Here is a 16,094-nt window from a genome sequence, read left to right as displayed (position 1 = left end):
TTATTGACAATAAGTGGAATTTCCAAAAAGATCAGCAGCTTCTCCTCCAGATAGTTTACCAGCCAAATTCTGCATATTAAAACAGACTGTGGATTTATAATAATGTTGAAACAGGAAGTGAGGTTTTACATGATTAAAGTGAATTCTTGGCACCAAGGAATCCAGCAACCTTGTAAACTTGGAGAAAGTTCTTCTGGGTGTCAGGGGGAGAAAAGGTTGGGGTTTACTGGAGATTGTTTCACTCACAGGACTGAATGGATGTCAGAACTCTGTAAGGACAGAGCTGGGAGTGGGGAATTACTGTAACAAGAAGTTTAAAGCAGTTTAGGTTAGAAAACAATATCACAAGCTTTGAACACCTCCCTGAACTCTGTTCAGTCCATCATCTAAAAGTTGAAAAAGCGCTGCAAAAACGCTCTAGTCTATCTAAACCAGCAGACAGGGCCAGGAGAGCATTAATCAGAACCCCTTTCATAACACACTTCCTCAAAAAACATACAACCATTACAAATTAACACTATGATGCTTTGCAGGGTTGCTTATAACACATTTGTAATTTAGGGTTTGCTTGTATTAATTGATTAATATTGGTAATCCAATAGATGATCATCATTCCTAATAACTTCACAAGTGCTTGTGTCCTTTTTCTGTTTTTCTCTTTGCATGGTTGCTACGGTGAAGTGAAACCTTTCAGTGAATCTTAAAATTTCTGTGAAACCAAACTGCATTTCCTTTCACTGGATGACTCTCAAGAGCTACTGTTTGAGATGCAAGTGAAACCCTTTTTACGTTTTTATTTTGCAGTTCCTGTTCAATCAGCCTATTCGACCCGTTTGTCTCCTGCCATTCAGGGGGTTGCAGTTCAACATTAATCTGGGTTGGAGATCAAATGGATCCAGAGCAGTACCAAAGAGCAGAGAGAGAAGCAGGAAGTTTAAACCACCATGTCCTCGATTCCAACATCTCTCTCCCAGACTTTCTAACCTAACAGAGACTTGGAGAGGAGCAGCAAAATCAGACAAGGTGGATTAGCAGTGCTTGCCAACAACCGATGATGTCATCCAAGACGTGTTGAACATTGTCTCTCTGCTGTCGAGGAACTGAGCTGTTATGTCAAGGTCATCACTGGACTCATACAGGAATAGTGTTTTGTCAGAGGCTTCTTCAGATCCGTTGCAACCCTGACTGCTACCTTCCTGCCCACAGAATGACAATCCACGACTCTTTGAAAATACTGAGATGATGACGAGTTATGGCAACATTTATTTTCCCTTTTGGAGAAATAACAAAGAGCCGTTTAAAGACTTTGATGATTGTAACTTGCAAGCAAGAGCATTTGATTTCACATCAATAACACATCTTTTAGATGTGTTATATTCTATTTTTTTAATGTTTTCATGTATTTTTATTGAGATGAAACTATTGACAAATGCCTCCATTGGTGTACAATAAACTTTTTGTGTATAAAGCCGTCTGTTTTACAGTGAGGCTCCACACATGAAAAGGTTTTCTCAGTGTATTTGTACCAGACTTCTGTATGATGCAAGAATTTATCTGACTTCTGTCAGAACAAAATCACAGATCAACTATATCAGTCCTTTTGATTTTCATCCCTAATATTGACTTTATCTTTACCAAACAGCCTGAGGGATTTCACAAGCATCTTTCTATGGCAATGTTTTTACACAATGTTTTCTTATTTGCCATTTTCTCTTGTTCCACATTTTACCTCTTTAAATTAGCTGGGGAGGAAAACCTGTTTGTTCATTGTCATATTGATATTGCTGTTAAATTTAAATTATATACAAGTTTACATAATCAAAAATATCAGTTTTTCATTTCCACTCTTTTGCAGTTTACCCTGAGGTTCATCACTCTGACAGTTTTTACAACACAGGGAAACAGTTCCTTCTGGTTTTAGCGTTATGTAAATATGATTCCAACAAAAAATTATCATAAAGCAGTAAATGTGTATATTTGTTATTTTAAGGAGGTTATGGTATAAAGATAGAAAAACATCAACCATTTTACAGCGAACCCCTCAGTTTGCAGGGGACCACAACCACCAATAAATATTTAAAACTTGGCTACTTCTGAACCTTTATAACTATTATAATAATGCAAAAGTACATACCTGAACAGGAAACAGTCTTAGAACTACCACAGAAGAATATTGTAATGTTTATTCTCAGTAATTCACACATATGGGAATCAAACCTCCCACTCTGCCACTGTGCCACCAGCTGCCTCTAAAATATATTCTAAATGTATTTAGAGCTCAGAAAAGCAGATGTGTAATAATAAAGCAGTAAATTACTACAGAATAAACTATAGACTAAGATGTACCTCAGTACACTTGAAGACACTTCACTTTAGCACACTTAAAGCTGCAGTATGTAACTTTTATTATATATATATATATATATATATATATATATATATATATATATATATATATATATACATATATATATATATATATATATATATATATATATATATATATATATATATATATATATATATATATATATATATGTGTGTGTGTGTGTATGTTGAAATTGTCACTATGTCATGACAGTACAGTATGAGACTATACTGTCTCATAGCCACTTCTGTGAAAAAAAACAAAAAACTCTTCTGTCTCCTTCGAGTTCTAATTAACGGCCACAGATGATGGCAGATTATGTTTCTCCTGTTGTTTCTAGTACATGAGGATGATTGACAGCACTAAATCCTCCTCCGGGCTCTGATTGGTTGTTATTGATTGAGAGCGGTGCATTGCTTCTGACAGCAATAGCAGCTCAGGGAGGAGGAGGAAGAGATTGATCTGCTCACAGATTATCTTTCTCACACCAAACTGTCAAACATTTTATATATGCATAAATAAAAGTTATGCTATAGCTAAATATATTTAAAGTTGCGCTATTTATATCCGCCCCCCTCTCCCCCCCCCAACTTTAGTCCATGATATCTAAAGCTGAGTGGGGAGCTTCTGGAGCAGGTGAGGCAGTGATGCAGAGAGGGGAGGCGGGGAAGCGGGGGCTTGTGTGCAGCTCCTGGGTCTCTCTCTCTCTCTCTCTCTCTCTCTCTCTCTCTCTCTCCCACCCTCAGCAGCTGGATCAGGGCGGAATGAGAGCAGTCTGTTCCCGCTGGCCGGCTGCGCGTCCTGTGCGCCTGACATGAGCGCGGTGTGCGAGAGTTACCACTCCAGGGAAAAGGTGTTCGTGGACAGCTTCACGTGTCCGAAGGCGGGGGGCGAGTCCACAGCGGTGTTCTGCTGCGGCTTCAGTGACTTGAAGTACTGCTGTGATGACCCGAACAGCTTCTTCCCCTACGAGTATGGATACATGTGGTGGCTGAGGTGAGGGATCACTGTGACTGTGCAGGTGGAGCTCAGTTTGGGTTCAGGAGGTGATCAAACTGCCTGTTGCTCAGGTCAGCAGCAGCTCACATGTTTCAGGAGCAGACTGATCTCTGCGCTCCTCCCTGACCTGGCTGAACTGAACACCTCTGGTTCGCTCAGGAAGGTGTTGCTGACATTTAGCCTGTAGAGTTTCCGCGCAGTGAGGAATTTGCGTGTTTTATTGCTTTATGTCAGATAATAACAGCGGAACTGCTTCTGGGTTGATTAAAAACGTTCAAACAATGAAGCGTAAAATAAACGAGGCGCTGCTTAATGTCAGCAGGAGCTGGTGAGTTTATGAAAGGTTTAATAATTAACTGAACAAAGCAGCTATTCAACAAGTTTTTAAATGAAGCATGTGTGTGCTGAGATATCTCAGTGTGTTCAGACTGCTGACAAACTGGTAATAAAACCAGAATCACGTTGACACTGGAGTTTGATTTAGTGGTGAGACTCCATTAAAATGTTTAATTATAGTTAATTGCAGTCTGTAATTAATAAATTGCAATTAATAGCAATTCAGGTGCTAATAAATAAAAAATAGCTAAAATGCTTATATTAGGAAAAAAGCCTCATTTGCTGCTGAATTATTGAATAAATAGCAAATAGAGTTCAACAACAGAGTTTTGTTTTTAGTCTGTTAAACCAACCATCAGATCGGATCAACGTTTTGTTCTGTCCCTTTATCTTCCCAGAGTTTCAGGAACTCCTGATCATTCATGAATTTTTTCAGAAATGTGCACTGTGGACGCTGATATTAATGTTAGAGACTCTGTGCTGCTGCTAGCTATTTAGCACTGAGATGCTACTTTAGGCTTGAATAGCTTCACTGATAGGCTAACTCTTTTTTAGCACAACTTGAACATAATAATAATTTTTTCCAGCAGATGGTTTTTCAAAGCAGAGTTTGACGCCCAATTGGGCACACTCTACATTCCCAATGGACCAAGAGAAGTAAATACCGCTACTTGTACAGAGTTTTATCAACACCAGAGGATCCTAAAGCGCTTCACACTACATTCACCCATTCACGATGGTGGATTGTAGCCATAGCTGCCCTGAGGCAGTCTGACAGAGGAGAGGCTGCCAGGCCAAAATTACAGTAATTATGGACGACAAAACCAGAAGTGGTTTTACAGGGTCAGTGTACCCTTCGCACTCTACATGTATTAAATCAACTCTTAAACTCTCAATAGTTTCATAGTTGTTGCAGCACTAATTTCTTTTCATAAACCAGAGAAACTAGAGGGGTACACTGATCCCATAATGAAGTTGCAGAGTCTTTCCATTGGTCTTTTTTTATAACCCTGAAGACGTTTCAGAGTCGAAACCACAAGTCAGAAGTGACTTTGTCGTCCATCACTGCTGTTCACTGTGGATGTCGGTTCTGCATCAGATTTACAGACGTACCAGAAATGCGTGAATACAAAAATTCTGGAAACTTTGTATGTTAGAAAAAAAAGTGGATTAATTGCATTAAAGTTTTCTGTGCCTTAAGATCCACATAATTTTACAAAATCAACATGTTAATCACGGTTGTAGTTACAATAAGTCCTTGAAGGTTAGACTGTTGCTGCCAGACGGACTCCATGAAATGTCATGATTATTGCCAGGTTGTGAAAACCTATTTCATTCCTCACCTGCAGCCCACGCAGGCGGAAGCAGCTTTGGATCAATCCAGGTGTCTACCTCTGTTGTGACGGAGGTGGAGCTGCTGCGTGTCGCTCTGTAGATAAAACATATTTGCCAAAAACGGTATATGAGCTGAGCAGTCACTGAGTGCATTTGCTTTTCTATGTTTATGAAATGAATATAGACCCGACATGATTGTGCAACAGCTCTGAGGTCCAGGAGAATTACTGGCTCTGGTCTGTGTATGCTGGCCACTGTGCATCGTTATGTGGCATTATGTGTAATGAGCTTGTGGCTGTGCTGTAGACTCTAATGCTGCATAATGTATATCCTGGGAAGCTCACCAGAATCTCAATATGTTCTTATGAGCGGCGCAGATATTTCAGCTCAGTTTTTGCTGAATGACTGTTGCTCTCAGCCAGTTGGTATAAGTATGCATGTGTGTGCATGTGTGTGTATGTGTGTCCGGACTGTGAAACCAACAGAACCAGCACATTCGGTCCAAATTATCCAGCATGTTTTTAATGGACAGACTAATCAGAATCTGACATTCAGCTTTGAGTCGCTGCGTGGAAAGTGGAGCGTGTTTCCAATTGGCTGATTTTCTTGACTTCATTTTCATTCTTGTATTTGCAGAATATGAAGATAATCACGTGAAATGATCTAATAAAATATAAGCAGACTTTATTTTTCTCTTCATAGAACAGATTCTGTTTTATCATTGCTACTCAGACAAGAAATTTGTCAGCTTTAATTACCCAACACACCTGCAGCTTTTATTTTGCAAAATTGGAAAAGAGGCGCAAAACTATTTTTCCTGCAGGAAGCCGAAGGGCTGCAGCTGCGAGCGGAGATTAAAAAAAAAATCTTCTAGTCCTGCTCTGTTGTTCTCTGCTCTAAGCTTCCTTCTGCTGTGCCCTGCAGCCTCGGAGCTCTTGTGGGTCTCTCCGTTGCAGCTGTGGTCCTGCTTGCTTTCGTCATCACTCTGTGCGTCCTCTGCTACCTGTTTGTCACCACCAAACCCAGAGGTCTGGACAGCGGACTGCCCCTTCGAGCACCAGGTACTGTCTCCAGATGCAGGGTCTGTGCGGGGCCCAGTCTACTAAAACATTGATATGTTTTTAAATTATTTAGTAGTCCACTGACAATAGTGTTGGGATGAAAAAAAAGACGGACTGGGCTGTAAATGTATTTTCAAGACCTTAAACTTTTAATACTTAATAATGTCAATAGTTTTAGCCTGTCTGTCTTCACACACTTGGCATTAAGTGTTGCCCCACAGCGTTCATCCCTCTGGGGTTTGAATAATCTTGGGGAGAATTCAATGAAGTTTATAGAGCTGTAGAGGATTATCTCTGTGCATCTCTGGATCTCGAGGCATCTTACTCATAGGATGTGCTTAAAACGATGTTTCAAACTATGTAAATCATGTTTAAAGCATGCTTTAAACATGATTTCAGTTTAGAATTGGTGAGTGGAGAGTGATTGAAATTCTAACAATAAACCCATTGTGACAAGGTCAAATAAAATCCAAGCAGCATCAACCAAGTAGGAGAAATATTCCAAGTTTGAGTCTCAGGATATTCCTGTGCCAGTGGGGCTTTTCTCTGGGCTCCTTCTTTTCCGAACTCATGCATGACAAGTTTAGTGGCTGATGTGTGACAGTGTCCACGATCGACAATATATCGTGGTGTTAGCAATAGCTCTGTAACCTCTTTGACCCTGGAAAGAATGAAGCAGGAACAGAAAGTAAATGACTGACTGCTGGATGCAGATTTACATGAATCAATCAGTCTAAGAATTCTTGAGTATGAATGTTGTCAACTAGCTTAAAAATTAAAAGGCTAATGTACCTTAACTGGTTGTTGCCCATTTTTAGAGTTTTCAGAATCCAAAATGTTTGGATTAGCTGACTTGGCAGCTCCAGGGGTTGATGTATCTGTTTGTGTAGCCAGCTGGCCAAAGATACACTTTTATACATTTGACCAGGGTTAACCCACGGTTTTAAGAGACCTTAAACAGACGTTAGATGCATTTCCATTATCCATAGAATAGTGTAAATTAAAACTATGAAGTGAAGGCATGCTACTTTTGAAAAAACTCAAATTTTTCAATAAAAAGCTTTTGCGCTAGGATGGTTTTTCAGCTGTATCGTATTTCAGAAAGATTGCAAAGGAAACACATTTTTCGCATCTCATGAGTCACATGATGAACAACTAAGTTACTACTGGTGAAAACGACAAAGAAGACGATAGGAAGTGGTAGCAGGATGATGTTTTTTTTTTTCAGACAATGTTCAGCTGGAGCTGCACCAGAGCTCTCTGCATCACACAGTTCAGAAAATGTTGCTTGTCATTCAGAAGTGTTGAATCTGCATCTCCTCTGTAAAATAGCCAAATACAATGTCCTCAGAACACAGCCACTCCAAGGTAGGCGGAGCTTGTTGCTCTAACACCTGAATAAGATGCTGAAGTCTCCTCTGATTGGCTGATAGATGATGATTGCTTGCGCCATTGCTGAATTACGAATAAATCTCATATAACTATTTACATCCGTCGCTGCCATGATCTTTAATGACTTATCACATGAGCAAGGTTATTCACATACAAATAATCAATTTTACTTATAATGCCCTTTATTCAGATCAAAATCATAAAGGGCACATTCACACTGATGACGACAAGCTACTGGATTGTAGCCACAGTTGCCGTGGGCTGGCAAGCTGCCCAGAGACCGAACCGGCATACCACCCAGTGTAGCTCAAACTCCTACCGCCATCGCCGCCGTCACGCTGTGTATTACTATGTGTATTTCATATGTACACATTAACATTTCACTTTAATGAACAGAAGATTCTTGGCACTAATTTTACATGAAATGCTCTGTATGAGTCCTGTTGAGTTCCATTGGAGGCTTGAACAGGGCTCTGTATCACCAGCTTGATTCATGAAGGCTCACATCTGTTTGGGTCCGTAAACGTTTCTGTAGGAGCCATTAAAGTAATTTGTCGGATGTTCATTCATTTAGGTTTCAAATTTTGTAGTTTTCTTATTTTCTTATCAATATGTAATTCAATTAAACTTGTAATTAGGGGCTATTCACCCACCTGCTTGAGTACCATGGAAGAAATTGTGACCGCTTCACGTCTTGAAATCATTTTTAGTTTAATCGTGTCTTGCACATAATTTTTCTAAGTTGTGTTTTTACATAGTAAAGTAATGCAAGACATTTTTTAATCTCAGTGTCTCTTTTTTAACCCAGCAGCGTTTTGTTCCTCCTCTGAAATTGCTGCAGTATCAGTTAAGAAATAAACAGCATGAGAAATCAGCAGTGGAAAAAGATGAATTACTAGAGCATCAAAGGAAGCGGTTATTGGACTCTTCATTCAGAGGGAGTTAAGCTAGCTACACATTGCATCTGTATCTAATAAACGTTGTATCCCGCTGAGAGGTAGTGTCCTCTCTCTACTAACAGAGAGAGGACACTACATCAAAATGAAAGCATTCAAAATTTTAATCACAGCTCAGGAAATGAGGATCATAACTATATGCTGTACATAATAAGGATACAACACAATGCCTTCCATTTTAGCAACAAAAAAACATAGCTTGGTTTTCAATAAAGATAACTGAGTGGTTGACTTTATCTTCTGGAAATGAGGTCTGATGGGCGTCTGAAGGAGCCCATCAGACTCTCAATCCTGAAAGCAGAAACATTATTTAGCAGAATATTGCCCATGCTCCCATGGAACGAGTTTTATCTCAGCCTCCCACAAAAAGGGATGATGCTTCAGGAGCACAGCCATGTCCTTAGAGGACGCTCCAGTGAAATGGAAGGAGTTCATTGCCTGGATGAGTTGGACATCACAGATAGAGTATAGTAGCCACCAAAAAGGTGCCTTACAAACTGCAGAAAAAATGGAACGACCAACTTTATTCTCTATTAAGAGAAAAATTATCCTAACTTTCCCTTTATTTGGAGTCGCCAACTATGCTCCCTTATCAAACCTAAATAAATGTGTGAAGGAGCAGAGATCACAACTTCATTTTTGGTTAAAGGGAACTACAGATGCTACAGATGTCACTTTATTGGAAAAGAAAGAGAAAAACGTGAAACTGAAAGAGGCAGTTCTGACAGCACAAAGTGTCTTTGTTGTGGAAGAGTAGATGTGCCAGCATCATGTGCACAGTTGGAACAAAAGGTCCACTGAGAGAAGATTAGCTTCTTGAAGGAGAATGGCATCTATTTGGCTGTTTGTGTACTGGATACATCAGGGATGATTGAAGAAAATGGATTGCCATTGAAAAACCTGGTTCTCAACACCCAACTGTGTTACTCTTTCATCCAGAGGAAAACAAAGACAGCTCTGAGTTTATGGATATGGACACAAATATTGCAGAAAACAAAACGTCTGTGTGAAGCGGCTTAAAGGGGCAGTGTTATGTACGATCAATTTTTTAAGCTTTACATCATATTATGTTATTCCCTCATCAAAAACATTACTGAAGCGTTGCCTTGATTCTTTTATGCATGTTTGAGAAATCCTTTAATCTCCATGGCGACCATTCAGCTGTGCAAAAAGCCTGTGTGGACCTAACTCCGCCTTCAAGACTCAGCTCCTCCTCGAAGTTACAGTTTCCAAGCTTCTGAGCTTCTTCTACATAGAGCAGCACTAACCCAGGACTGCCCCACTCAGCTCCTTCAGACTAGCTCTTAGCAGCTACTTCTCAGTGAAACGCTGGTAAAGACATTGTTAAAGGGTTAATAGAATAGCCATGTTGTGATGACTTCCTCAAGGTGGAGTTTTATAAAGAGCAGGATTTCTTAAAGAGACAGAGGCCTGATTTTAAAGCATTAAATTACGAAGACAAATTTCTTTGATATAAGTAGCATTTTTCTAACAACTGAAGTTAACATAGTTACTTGATTGTGCTATAAAATGGCATATATGCCTGGAAAAAACAATGCTGGTCCTTTAATAGGGGCTGTCTGTTAGTATTGCAATTAGCCCAACGTTGTCCCCATGTTGGACTGGATTTGCCCTGAGAAAATGTGTAAAAGATGAATGAATGAGTTGAGTAACTAAACTGTGGGTAATTTGTTTCTTTCTACATGGATGACTGTTTGGTGTTTGTGGCTCATGAAAAGGAAGCAGTGTAACTTCATCATGAATTTTTCTCTATTCGTGCTTTGATCATTTTTTGTTAAGTTAAATTTCAGACAGACAAGTGACTCCTTTTCAACCGGTGTGTCTGACTTCACCAGCTTTTTGTCTTCCGAAGTCACTACCACATTTTTTTTTTACATTAATTAATGAGAACTGAAATACTTGCACTATTTTTATCTTGTGAAGTTAAAAGAGGAATACATTGTCTGCCATGGAAGGCTCTTGTTATTGCAGAATAAAATATCTCTTTCCTTTGGTTGATTTTCCGATTGATTTCTCAAGAAAAATCACCAAAAATCCATAGAATGCATAGTACTTTTTGTGTATTAAACCCACAAAATAGACTCAAGAGTTTAGCTACTGAAGTCACTACCTGGGGCAGTGTCTGGTCTTTATTGTTATAATTGCTGTAATGTCCTTAAATTGCATTTCTGTTAGAAAATGACTGAAGAAGGCGAAGTTACATTTGGCATAAGCGGGATATTGTTGTGGACTGTTGTCTTTTCATTTAATTTTTGATGTCTGAAGTTTTGATTGGTAGTTGTGTTGCTGCCATTCTTTCCCATTTTCTCTTGAAAATGAGACATACATACAAACGTTGCATACGTACAATTGTGAAATAATTGAACTTTGTTAATTCTTTGAATCACTTTCTCACTGATTGTAACTCACTGAATAACAGTCCAGCATCAGCAAGTTGTATACCAATCCGAAGTTTTTGAACATTTTAAGATCTTGGGTTTTGTAAAGCTTTAACCTTCCTCTGCAAATTTAATCTGATAAAAGAAAAGTGTTCAATATGTTTTCCCTAGCATTCTTGCCTTGAGGGAAATAAATGAGTTGTTGGTAAACATGCTTTTTTCAGATATTTGAAAATAAAGACACAATTCCGTGAATAGGAGTTTTCTGCAAATAATTTGGAGTTACTTTCCACAGAAACATCGGTGAATAGATGAATCCACAGATTGGTGGATGTCCACTGGTGAATAGCTCTAACTATCACAACCGTATTCTGTACAATTCTGCACATTCCCCCGATCGAAATCCTGCTGAAGGAGCCAGACCTGTAAGCGGGATTCAAACTGCCACTTCTGCATGTGATGACCCAAGTCTGTCCACAGCGTCTTTGTTCCACTGAAAGGAAAAGGCTCCCGATAATTACGGGGCCTCCTTTCCTGTGCCACCTAGAAGACAGTTACCTGGGAACCAACCCTGCCATCAGAGAATGAAACCTTCTTATCAATGTCTGCCTCGTAAAACCCACACAAGCGAGTTTGTGTTAGGAAACATTCCCTTTGGAGATGGCTTGAATCCTCTGACTTCTTGTCTCACATATGGTTACTGGGCTATAGTCAGAATCTATTCAGACCTTTTGAATTTTTGTCCAATCTTGACTGACTGGTTCGAGAGACTTACAGAAAACAAAAGTCAGATTTGTGTGTTAATTTGGACTTTTAAGATAATGTTCTTAAACTTTAGATCAGCTGAAGAACAGTTAGCTTAAAAAGTCACTATTTTTGTATTAAGCTCTAATTACAACAAATTTAAACCCAGCAGTGCAAAAAAACAACAAAAAACAAAAGAGTACTTGAAACTTTTTCACCAATCCTAAAAATCAGTAGTGTGAATTTTTTATTCCATATATCTTGACATGGAACAGAAAACCTTAAGAGGACTGAAAAATAAGATAGAGTTATATTAGAGTAGATGGGCCAAGACCATTCAAAGCCTTCAAAACTAGCAATCAGAGTTTAAACTGGATTGTGCAATGAATAGGGAGCCAATGTAATGGAAAAGGCACCAGGGTGATATGAAGAATTAGCTAAAAGGTGGGCAGCCATGGTTTGGATATGATGAAGTAATTTCAAGGAGGACTGAGAAATACCAATACAAAGTAGTCCATTGCTACAGTCAAGTCTGGAAATAAGAAACACATACATGGCTATTTCTAGATCGAAGGGAAAGAAATGACAGAATCCTTAGGAGGTTCAACATCAGAATCCTTAATCTGCCCAAGAAGCCTGCCTCCAACTCTCTGGCAGTTATGATAGCCCCAGTGATGCAGCTTGAGAAAGACATGGTGACTGACCACTCCCAACGGGTTGGGCAAGAGGAATACAGGTGGCTGGCTGGAGGTCATCATCATTCCATCATCACCAGTAACTATAATTAGCAGCAATGTGCAATTTGTAGAATCTGTTGTACATTCAGATTCTGCTTGGCACTATAGTGATTGTAATTGAACAATTTTATACACTGCCAGTATTGGCCTTTTTTATGTTCCTGAATTAGGATTATCCTTTATTTTTCTACAATTTATTTTCTAATTTTCCAAATATGGCAATACACAATTTTATAATCACATGTGATGCAAAGCGTATGCTCTCTTAAGCGCACCCTGTCAAAATCTACCCAGTCCATTAACTCACTGCTTGAAAATTACAGTGGGGTGCTTCCATAACCCCACCTCCAGCACGTATTCTTTCTTCTCTTATAAAACTTTTTCACATATAGAATTCATATTTGTGTTAATAGGAGAATGTTGCATCTAATAACAAAGTGTGATTCTGGATGTAAAGTCATCTCAGACCCTGGGCCGCTCTATGAATTACCTTATTGGTCTCAGAATAAGTATTTTTGAAATATGTTTAATCTGAAAGTAAATTCTATGTAGCAGTTCATCACATTCCTGGAGTGTCGACTTTGGCATTATGGGACACTTTGAACACCTGTATGGGGGGCATAACAATTTCATATGGCAAAAAGGAACGTCTTAAACAACTAACCAAAGAGATTCTAAATGTGGATGAGTTATACCATAGATATCCGACAGCAGACCTTTTTACTAAATTCACTAAAACTGAATTTGATATTCTTTCTACACAACAAGCTGAATATATTGTATCCAAAATGATAGCTATCATAAAAAGGTAAGAAGACAGGTTGATTGGGGCGACACACTGTTGATGCAGAAATGAATTCCTGCTGTAGAGACTTTTACAAATCAATGTAAAGTTCTGACTTGCCCGCTGGCGCTGATGAGCTGAGAAAACATTTTCAGATCTCTGCAAATCCCTTCTGTCACTGCTGATCATTTTAATGAGCTTGAGGAAGATCTGACAATTACAGAAATAGCGTCAGCATTCAGAAGTAGGAAAGCACCCAGTCCGGATGGCCTTGCTGCTGTCAGTGTGACATCAAAGGTAGTAGTTCTATCTTTATTGTTCAAAAAAGGCAAAGAGCTGCTTAGTTGCAGTTTTTAATTGCCCTATCTTTCTTCTTAACACTGACAAAAATTATTGCTAAGGTATTGGCATGTCATCTTCAGAAGGCAATCCCAATGATTATGTTCCCTGATCAGACAGGATTCAGAAAAGATCAATATTCTTTTAACATCAGACACCAGTATAACATTCTATACCACTCATCTACATCCAGAGAGAGAAACCTGTGAGGCAATAATGTCATTTGATGCTGAAAAAACATTTGATTGGTTGGAGTGAGTGAGACTATCTTTTCAAATCTTTAGTCTTGTGAGGAACGGAAGGCTTATCTGCTAATGCACTAATAGATCTGAGTCTCTGAAGAGGAAAACCTGGGAAACCAGCTGCTGGATAAAACATAACTTCCTGTTTGTTGTGTTACCAGTCAGTTACCATCCTGTCTCTTAGAGTCTGACCTGAAAGGCCGTTCTGTTCCTTCTTTCACCTTTTATTATTATTTCAATAAAACTAATTGTGTCTATATGCAATAAAATCTTAAAGTTGATTTTGTCATTAGATACTGAAATTACCTGACATTTCGACTGTATGGTTACGTCTTCATCAGAGGGGTGACAGCTGTTGTTCCTAAGCCTAGCAACAAGCCAAAAAAAAAAAAAAAACACAGGCATTGCAAGAAAAGTTGAAATCAGCTACCGCGGACCACAGTAAACGGGAAAGTCACATCATGGATTGGGAAAGGGCCAAGATCATCAAAAGGAGAAACAACAGACATCAGCGTTGGATCATGGAGGTGGTGGAGGTTAGGAAGCAAACCCACACAGCCACAGACCGGGATGAGGGACCTTCTAGCCTTCCTACACCTGGAATGACATCGTCAAGCAAAAAGCCAGTAGCAGTAGGCAATGTTAGTTCGTCGTCATAGTGATTGGTTGATGCTGCTTCTGGAAACATCTGTGACACCTCTTCAAGTTTTCTTTTTTCTCAGTTTTCAGACTAAGAAGCATATCATGGAAACATGTCAGGTATGTCTGAAGAGACAAAGTAATCTGAGTGTCCAGTAGCAAAAGAAACTTTAAGACATTCTGTGGTTGTTGATAATAACTGTTTAATCTTTATTGCTGCCTCCGTTTTGGGTGCAAAATGTTATCTTGGTCTCAGTTTGGTTTTAAGAAAATTATTTTATTTTGTGAAACACAGCTTAAACGTACGTGGGTCCCATTTCTCAGTATCACACCAAGACTACTGGCTTTGAGCCATTTGTGTCATAGACTCTCTTCCTCATTATGAATCGTGTTCCTCACAGTAGGCCATTCAATCTTAAATGGGTTAAGTTGCTTTGATAAATCTGTTGGAGAAGCAGCAATATGTTTTTCATGCTGAATCCATCCTCAGGTTTTTATGTTTTGTTTTTTCATTATTTCAGACGCCATCATCAGTCAACAAGGAGCCGGAGCCAGCCACAGCAGCGCCCCTGCTGGCCCACAAGGCCTCAGGAAACACTTTGTAAGAGGCAAGCTAGACTGTGACAACCAGCAGCCAGACCCCGACCGCCTTTTCCAGCGCTGCTTCATGGCCACTGTCACATCCATCAACGTGGAGAACCCTACGTAGGACGACACGTTTTTCAAAATTTTGGATTTGTGTTAATGTCTTTTTCTTCTCTGCCCCTATAGTTTAATCTGAGTTGTTGTTTGTATTTTATCAACAAATACATTATCATTATTTAATTTAACAGAACCAAACTGCAAGTGCAAAAACTTTATTGTGGCCCCCATCTGTGGGAAAACCTGAATTGCAAGTCAGATTTTTGACAGTTAACGTTTAATATTTGAGCTTTAGTTTTATAGCTGTTTAATTAGTTAACATTGAAGTAAGTGTTTCTATTGTATCTGTCTTGATAAAAAAAAGGAAGCTATGCTGCCCATAACAATGAACAAAAATAATTGAAATTCCGGTAGAGTTTGTCAGAACTAAACAGGCGGATGGAAAGCTTTTCTGGGATCGCTGTTTTTTAAACCAATGTGTTTGCCCTTGTTTGGGTTTGTGATTTACTTCATGTCCTTAATTATTTGTACTTTTATTTAGAAAAAAAACAATGTGAGCAGTGAAGGCTGTTTATCACCATCTATCCGGTAATTTTACATATTCTGCTCTAGAAATCCAGATTCATCCCTAAAAGCTGTCAGTATTCTTTGAGATCTGAATAGATTTTATAATCACAGTCCATTAGCACATCATGCTCGTCTTTTCTCTTGCATCATTTACACAGGCGTACATATTTAGCTCAACAGTACCAACATTAACACCATTCTAATGTCGTGTGTGTATTTTTAGTTCTATTTTTAAGGATTCAGGGATGATAGTGTTTCTCTGTTTAGCCCTGGTATCAAAGGAGGAAAACCTTTACAACCTGAAGATGTCAAAATTTGTTTTTTGGTCATATTGGGATACATTTATGGGGGAAATGAGGATTGAAAGCACATATTTTGATGATTAAAGTGCCTAATATCTTTAAAGTTCTAGAAAAACCACAACATGCAATTTGTTAGGGCACCTTGGGTTTCAAAAATACACTCATAAAGGTTAAGCACACAATAGCTTGGTGGAATGAAATGAGTGAAACAATATTTGTCTGTTTTGAGGATCATTAATATCAGATCAAATA

At 38.9% G+C, this 16,094-nt stretch overlaps 1 protein-coding gene across 1 annotated transcript; it reads left to right on the top strand.

Annotated features, from left to right (window-relative positions):
* The first annotated feature begins 2,543 nt into the window (after positions 1 to 2,543).
* On the top strand, positions 2,544 to 15,804 carry shisal2a (shisa like 2A). The gene is made up of 3 exons (XM_014976379.2): positions 2,544 to 3,364; positions 5,963 to 6,099; positions 14,853 to 15,804. The coding sequence occupies exons 1-3, from the start codon at positions 3,183 to 3,185 to the stop codon at positions 15,038 to 15,040; spliced, it is 507 nt and encodes a 168-aa protein (XP_014831865.1). The 5' UTR covers positions 2,544 to 3,182; the 3' UTR covers positions 15,041 to 15,804.
* Positions 15,805 to 16,094: the final 290 nt, after the last annotated feature.

This window comes from Poecilia mexicana, unplaced genomic scaffold (genome assembly GCF_051168715.1).
Source record: "Poecilia mexicana isolate PSO_F unplaced genomic scaffold, ASM5116871v1 scaffold_4, whole genome shotgun sequence".
NCBI classification, from domain to species: Eukaryota; Metazoa; Chordata; class Actinopteri; order Cyprinodontiformes; family Poeciliidae; genus Poecilia; species Poecilia mexicana.
Note: the sequence above shows the minus strand (reverse complement) of the source record. Positions and strands in the feature narration are given on the sequence as shown.